The 8,079-nt window shown below is 38.0% G+C and overlaps 1 protein-coding gene across 1 annotated transcript in view; it reads right to left on the reverse strand.

Moving 5' to 3' along the window:
* LOC108249480 (aldehyde dehydrogenase 2 family member) overlaps positions 1 to 7,781 on the reverse strand; it is a 29,544-nt gene extending 21,763 nt beyond the window's left edge. Inside the window, exons 1-5 of the mRNA XM_017438888.2 lie at positions 7,581 to 7,781; positions 5,103 to 5,207; positions 2,847 to 2,987; positions 1,794 to 1,873; positions 179 to 290 (exon numbers count right to left, since the gene is read on the reverse strand). Of these exons, the coding sequence (XP_017294377.1) occupies positions 179 to 290; positions 1,794 to 1,873; positions 2,847 to 2,987; positions 5,103 to 5,207; positions 7,581 to 7,697 (555 nt within the window). The 5' untranslated portion in view covers positions 7,698 to 7,781. The remainder of the gene's footprint in view (positions 1 to 178; positions 291 to 1,793; positions 1,874 to 2,846; positions 2,988 to 5,102; positions 5,208 to 7,580) is intronic.
* Positions 7,782 to 8,079: the final 298 nt, after the last annotated feature.

Here is an 8,079-nt window from a genome sequence, read left to right on the forward strand (position 1 = left end):
GGATTCCCCCGGAGGAGCTGGCCCAAGTGGCTGGGGAGAGGGAAGTCTGGGTCTCCCTGCTTAGGCTGCTGCCCCCGCGACCCAACCCCGGATAAGCGGAAGAGAATGGATGGATGGATGGATGGATGGATGGATGGATGGATAAAGACACACATATAGTGTATATAGACATAAATACCGGTATTATCTGTCCACAGACTCCAACAGGTTCATGTCTGGTGTAGCTGAAGTAGTCTCCATCAACAGGGATGGTCTTACCCTCACACTTGTCAGCCCAACCTGCATAGTACCTAAATACAATGAACATAAGTTAGACGCAACAAATTAAAATAAAAAATCTCAAACTAGCTGAATTAAAAGAATACAAATTTGAATAACTGAAAGATGATGATTATTTTCTGAAAATGTAAGTAAAATCCAAACAGTAATTCGTGAGATATATTTTATTAAATGAACAGACTAAAGTTTTAACCAGAGCAGAGTATAGTGCTCAGAGTATATGTTTAACACAACTCTCTGCTACTACCACACTAAATTTTAGCTCAATCTATCAAACTGACAGATTAACTCATTAACATTATTTAGATCTTATCTCTTGATGAATTTACTAACTTAACAAGTGTAAAATAGGAAAAATACAATTCAATTCAGTTTATTTATATAGCACCAATTCACAACAAAAGTCATCTCAGCTGATGCAGCTGCCAGAGATCTACTGAAAGTTAGAAGGAAAGATCAGATTTCTCCAGGTTTAGCTTCTCTCCATTGACTCCCTGTCAAACTCAGAATAGAGTTTAAAATCTTACTTCTAACAAACAAAGTTCTCAACAACCAAGCTCCATTTTATATTAAAGATTTTATTGCTCCATATTTTCCTAACAGAGCACTTGGCTCTCAGACTGCAGGTTTACTTGTGGTTCCTGGAGTTTCCAAAAGTAGAACAGGAGGCAGAACTTTCAGATATCAGGCTCTTCTCTTTTCAGCCAACTTTCAATTTCTGTCCATGAGGCTAACACTTGGCCTACCTTTTAAGACTTTCCTTTTTGATAAATCCTATAGTTAGGGTTGGCTTGGTTTTCTTGAGCTATCCCTTAGTTATGCTGCTATAGGCGAATAATGCCAGAGGACAAAATGGCCACATTTCCTTACTCTGTTGTTGTCTTTAGTTCCTCTACTCTCCATGTTTGTATTTGTAATTTCTTCTAACATTAACATGTGTTTGTCTTTGCTTTCCTTCCAATGAAAATGACACCTGGACCAATCATTCTGTTTTCCTGTCCTCTAACCCCAGCTGGTCGAAACAGATGGCTGCTCATCCTGAGCCTGGTTCGGGTTTCTTCCTGTCCACTGTCGCCAATGTGCTGCTCAGGATGGGAGACTGCAACGAAGTGAAGCTTCAACACAATAGGCTGGCTTCCTTAGGTAGATTTTACTGATTGGCTTTTTATAATGTCTGAGCATGGTTTTGTACAGTGCCCTGAGACGACTTTTGTTGTGAACTGGTACTACATAAATAAACTGAATTCAACTGAACTGAATTTATCTCTGACAGGGTATAAAAGAAGATATTCTTTCCTCCATTGCTACATTTTCTTTAAGGATTAATTGGCTAGAAAATCTTTCTATTTTGCATTATTTGATTTCTCATTTCAACCAGTAGGAGTCAACATCTGAACTATCAAAACTTCAAAACTGAACCTGAAGCTACTTTATTTAAAATCTTTTCCTGTTTCAGACTACAAGAATCAACCCAAAGGTAAAATGATATTTAAAAACAAAGTGTTTTTTGTTACCTGAGACATTTAACCACCATGGGAACATCCACAGAAAACGCAATAGCATATGGCTTCCCATTATCCAGAGTCTCCAGTTCCTATGAAAATAAATAAATGTCGAAATCCAAACATTCTAGCTACAAGGAAAGATGAATAGCCCTCATATCTCAGCAGCAGTCTGGCCTGTGCAGTGATCAAGGGCTGCTAGACTGTTTTAAAACCTAAAATTCAAAAAATTGAGTCGTGCAAATAATCAAATCTATTTTTCAAAACATACAATCACAAAAACAGTATAATTGACAAAAAATAATGTTTTTAAATACTTCTGTTCTATGCCTTTCTTCTCATCTCGTCTTGCCTTCTAAATGAGCTGAAACTTGACTCTCTGCTGTTGGCTGCCTCCATGAGGCGCTCTTTACACGTAAACCATTTTCAAATGTTCTGATGCAATTAGGGAAAGTTACGCATTTACATGGTAATCCTGTGCCCATTAAACCCACTGTCGTTTCCATTCCAGGTCACTAGCTGGCTCTGTGATATTTCCTATTTCAATAACATACACATGAGCGCAGAGCATTAAAGCACTTACATACAGAATGCTAAATACACATACCTTTGTTTGGACCAACTGGAAGGTTGGATTGCTGTCGCACACTGGTTGTTTTTAAAGTGCTTTATAAATATAGTAGTAGTGGTAGTAGTACATAGCCTACCTTTAAATAAATACTTTGTCACTTATTTAAAAAGAAAGTTCAACAGGAAGGTAAAAGGAACATTTACTATTCTGTAAGTGCAATAAATGTATTGTTTCCAAATTCAATGAATGATTGTTTTCAATAACTGGGATTACAATATTTACCCAAAATAATTGTCATAATTTTTCCATAATCAAGTAACTATACCACAAAGAAAAAACCCTGAAAATTTAAATGGAAAATAAACCATGTCCACCCAATAGAAATACTAAAATCCTCTTTGAAAAGGTGTCTACCAGGACTAAACATCATTTTGAGACTAAAGAATAAATTGAATGCTTTTCTTGTAGTCATTTGACTTATAATAATTACTTACAGCAAGGTATGCTGAATCCCTCTCAATAGCATCAGCTAACTTGTTGAGCAGCAGGCCACGATGAGAGGCATCCATCCGGCGCCATGGAGAGCCCAGCCTGAAGGCATCCCGTGCTGCCTTCACTGCCTTGTCTACGTCTGCCTAGAAACAGAATAAACACAAATAACAGTTTATGAAACTGTAGCAGACATTACTCTACAATGAAAATGTAAACTGGAGCACAGAGTTAGAACAATGTGAAACACATGAAAAAGTTTAAAGGCTCTGTGCAGGTGTCAAAGGAAATGCTGCTGAACTCAGACTGACCAAACACTGACTTTCAGGTTCTGATCCAGCCTAGCACATTAAAGCCTTCAGCTCTTTGTCTCAGTGAGCAGCTGCTACAAACATCCTGATGTCTCATCTCTGGACACAGGTAGAACAGACTAAGGCCGGATGTTGAAGCTGTGGTGGCCAGGTTTTTATGAGATAACACCTTACTATGTTCTGTCTGAATTCCAAGGCCTATGAGTTTTCTCCACATGATCCTGTTCCTCTTCACTGAAACCAGACTGACCTTTCTTCCTGTCTCCTCCTCACCTTAGATATCAGCTCCTGTGTGGACTCTGGAGGCAGAGCTTTGGTTCAGAGCTTCCCGTTCGGACCTGGGACTCTGAGGTTAATTATTCATTGTCTTTAAGGCTCTCTGTATGTCCTGCACCGTACATAAACAAACCTGTTTGAGTGATTTCATCTAACAGTGCCTGGAAATTGATTTCTTCCACATCAAAGCCAATTTGAACAATTCTGGAATATACAGTACCTATAAAAGACACATTAACACAATTCAATGTTTTATGCTTTTATTGCTATCATATATCCATTCTGGTCAATAGAAATTGTCAGTTTCTACAAATAAATAAAATAAACAAAGTAAAATCAAATTTCTACAGCGTAGTATCAATTAAAAATATGTAATATAAAATTAGTGACTGCACAAATATTCACCCCCTTTAAAGTGACTTTCCTAATTCAACTCTTTCTAAAATACTTAGAAATGAATTATGTAATGAAGTATTTGAGTGTGTTATATGTGCTCACTACAGTGTGGGAAAACATGCCCAATGACTCTGGCTGCACACCCACAACTTGACCGGCCCTTTGAACCTATAATGGTAGGCTTTGTTGAGCTCACATCATCCGAGGGTGTCTCACGGCTTTTTATAAGAGCCATGTGATCAAAGTGGATGGATGCTTTCCCAGCCTCTAAACAAGCTTTGAGAAATGAACTCATTCCCAGGCGGGGAATCCCAGTGATAATGACAGAGATTTTGTGAATGAGGCTATACATTGAGTGAGTATCTTGGTATTGATCTAAAATCACTGCAGAATAAAAAACTGCCTCACTAAAGCTGAAACTCAAGTGTCGTCAGGAAACTGGGCTCTCATGAGGCGAGGACTGCTCTAGTAAATCTACCAAGAGCAGGCCGTCCTCACAAACTGAGTGACTGTATAAGGAGAAGAATAGTGAGCGAGGCCACTAAGACATCTGTGAGCTCTCTGAAGGAGCTTCAGGCTTCAGCAGGTCAGATGGGAGAGAATGAGCTCCAACCACTGCTGCCTGGGGATCTTCACCAGTCTGAGCTTTATGGGAGAGTGGCAAAAACAAAGACACTGTTGAAGAAAATATATTAAATCTCGGTAAGAGTCTCTAAACAATTTAGACAAACTAGTAGAAATTAATGTTTCCATAATCTCCCACCTTACTCCTTCAGAGAGCTCACAGGTGTCTTGTTTCTCCTTCTTCTACAGTCACTCAGTTTGTGAGGACGGCCTGCTCTTAGTAGATTTACACACGTCCCATATACCTTCCATTTCTTCATGATGGATCTAACAGAACTCCTGGGGATGGTTAGGGGTTTGGATCCATCCCCTGACTTGTAGTTCAATAATCTTTTCTCTGAGTTGAACTTGAACAGTCACTTTAAAGGGGGTGAATACTTATGCACTTACTTATTTGACATGACATGTTTTTAATTAATAGGTATTACTCTGTAGAAATTTAGTTTCACTTTGACAGTGAATAAGGTTTGTTGACATGTCTTATTGTAAACTTATTTTTGCCAGTTAATATTGACCATGACTGATTTATAAAAGCATAAAACAAGCACTACTTTTTATAGGCAATGTAATTGTTTTGTCTCTTTCTAACATGTTTGGTAAACAGGGAGAATTAGGAAGAATAAAGATTAACTGTTAAACAGTTTTTCTGCTCACCACATCAGCCTCTGCAACTTGACAGATGACCTCTCCGGTTGTTGGATTGATGGTAGGGAAAGTTTTCCCACTTACTGCATCCTGCCACTCATTGTTTATAAACAGCTGAAAACACACAAAAAATCATTACATACATAACATATACATAAACTCGTTGTTTATATGTGACATACATGAAACATGTTTTGCACACATTTCCTGTGTGAACTTGGAATAAAAAGGTGAACTATGTTTCATATGTGAAAATCATTTTGGATCATTTCTACCATTTGATCCCTTGTTTTACCACGTCTCTGGTTTTGTGTCCTTGCCAGTTGGCTGTGGCTACGTTGTCTGAAATGTCCCTTAAAAAAGCTAAATGTTCTCAGCTCTGATCTTTGGATGACAGAGAGAACTCTTCTGCCTCAGTGCTCCAAATTCATTTCAACAAACACTACAAAACCATTTGTTGATGCGCTGTAGCATGAGGCTGGTGTGAGAAACCTGGGGCTTGTTGTCATTGATTGCAGGAATTAAGAAGAGATTCCAATCAGCTGCAGCTAATGTTGGTTAGTGAGCCTTCACTGATTTTCAGGCTGTGAGGAGGTACTAAGGAGACAGAGAATCACCTTTCCCCTCCTGCTTGGTTAAAAAAATTCAAATTCAATTCAATTCCCACCAACTGTGGCCAAACAGAGGGCGACTTTAATCTTGGTGAAGAAGGAGCTCCATGGCTGTGCTGATGTTAAAGTCGGCCTCCAGTAACCAGCTCCCCTATTCAATTCAGTTTATTTATAAAAGGCCAATTCACAACAACAGTCGTTGCAGGGCACTGTACAAACACCATTCATATACATTATAAAATATCAATTAGAAAAAGTTATCTAAGAAAGCTAGCAGATTCCAGAATCTTTAATTTATCACAGTCTCCCATCCTGAGCAGCACGTTGTCAAGAGTAAAAAGGAACAATTCCCTCTCAACAGGAAGAAACCTCCAGGCTCAGGATGGGCGGCCATCTGCTTATGACACTATAGCATTGGCAGACGTTTGTGATCTCCAAGTTCCTCTAATTCATAGTAAATGGTAAATGGTTAATGGCCAGCACTGTATAGCACTTTATCTAGTCCAAGGACCCCAAAGCACTTTAAACTACAATCAGTCATTCACCCATTCACACACTGATGGTGGTAAGCTACATTGTAGCTACAGCTGCCCTGAGGCAGACTGACATTTAATCTAATAAATACAACCTATGGATTCTAATTTCATGTCAAATTATTTCTTTTAACCAGAACTTTTTTTTTTTTCAAATCGACTCATAATTTAGTAGAAAACATCTGCTGGAAAACTTGAGCACACTGACAAGCCCACATTTCCCACTTTGTGCGCTAAAAAGCTGCAGTTTTGTTACTGTAAAAACAAAATGTGTGCATTTTAAAGTTAAAGTTAAGTTTATTTGTATAACACAATTCAGCACAAGGCAGTTCAAAGTGCTTTACATCATAAAAACACTAAATTCCCTCTTAAAAAACTGGTCAAAAAATCATTTTATAAAAACCTCCCGTCTTCACACTGGACATTTGTTAACAAAAAGCTGTCTCCGTCACACACTGGTGTGTTCTTAATCACCAATTAATGGGAGGGTCCAAAATTTACAAAAATAACCTAAACAATTCTAAATATAAAAATTAATTACAGATTGTGATTCAAAAACTAACTAAAGTATATTCTAACTGCCCAAATTAAGACTGAATTGATAGAGCTTATGATTTACAAAAGATTAAACATAAATGGCCACAACTGTTCATGATCACATCATTTTACAGCTTTAGTTTAATTAATAACTAACCTAGCAGCTGCTACAGAGCTAAATAACTTCACAAAGCCTCTTATTAAACAACAAAAGCCTTGTTTAAGTTACAAAACAATAATACAAGGATGTTTTAAACTCACCACCACATGAGGCTGTGCAGGCAGATGAGAAGCTGTAGTTAACACAGCTAACAGCTAACACAGCAAACAGTTTGTACACATTGTCTATGGGTTAATTTACCAGAGAAGCTCCTCCCTTACCACTCACTATCCCTTCTAGCCGGATCATACACCAGCTGACTAATAAGGAACAGACCCAGTCTCTGCAGGCTTTATGGCGCACATGTTATTTTCTCTTCCTTATTTTAATTTACATGTTTGCATTCACATTTTTTACTCAAAAACGGATGTGATTTCAAATGCAACTAAGTGCAATACTTGAAATAAAACATACTCAAGTAAAAGTAAAACCACAGATAATTACAATAATTACTTTAAAAAGTACAAAGTACGCATGATTCATATTTAAATACATAACAACTACATGTTATTTGATACTTTCCGCCTCTGCTTATAAAACACGTATTAGCAAGAGTAGTTTACCTGAAGTGAACCTTTAAACAAAAGTTAACAAAGTAATTCTAGGCAAGTTGTGCAATCTGGAGCGTCTGTGAAACTAACTTCACCTTTTTATAATGGACCTCGGGCTGCAGGCTCGGCGCTGGGATGGCTGTTCCATAGGAAGACACGGACTGTCGGATCAATCGTGGAGAAAACGCCCGAGAAAAGACTGTACGAAGCATTATGAGTCTTTCTGTACGCCAAGCCCACAGCTTCGACCTGCAAGCTCTGTGACTAAAGATTAAAGTCTAAACAGCAGGGCTTCTTCTTCTTTTTAGAGTTTTATTGGCGGTTGGCAAACAACGGAAGGTGCGCTTTACTGCCACCTGCTGGTATGGAGTGTGGACCAGAATGACGCTCAGAAACTAAATTCTATTAAATATGGGGCGCCGTTTGTAAACGAGCTTGTGCTCAAAATTCATGCCTAAATTTTGTCACATTTAGCTTCAAACACTGTTTAAAAATGTAGTGAGGATTTTCTGATGTCACTTTTTACAACATTTAGCTAGTTAAATGTAATTGTTACAGCTACATGCTAAATATAAATCTAAATCCTAAATGTTA

The sequence above is a fragment of the Kryptolebias marmoratus genome, linkage group LG16 (genome assembly GCF_001649575.2).
Source record: "Kryptolebias marmoratus isolate JLee-2015 linkage group LG16, ASM164957v2, whole genome shotgun sequence".
Lineage (NCBI taxonomy): Eukaryota > Metazoa > Chordata > Actinopteri > Cyprinodontiformes > Rivulidae > Kryptolebias > Kryptolebias marmoratus.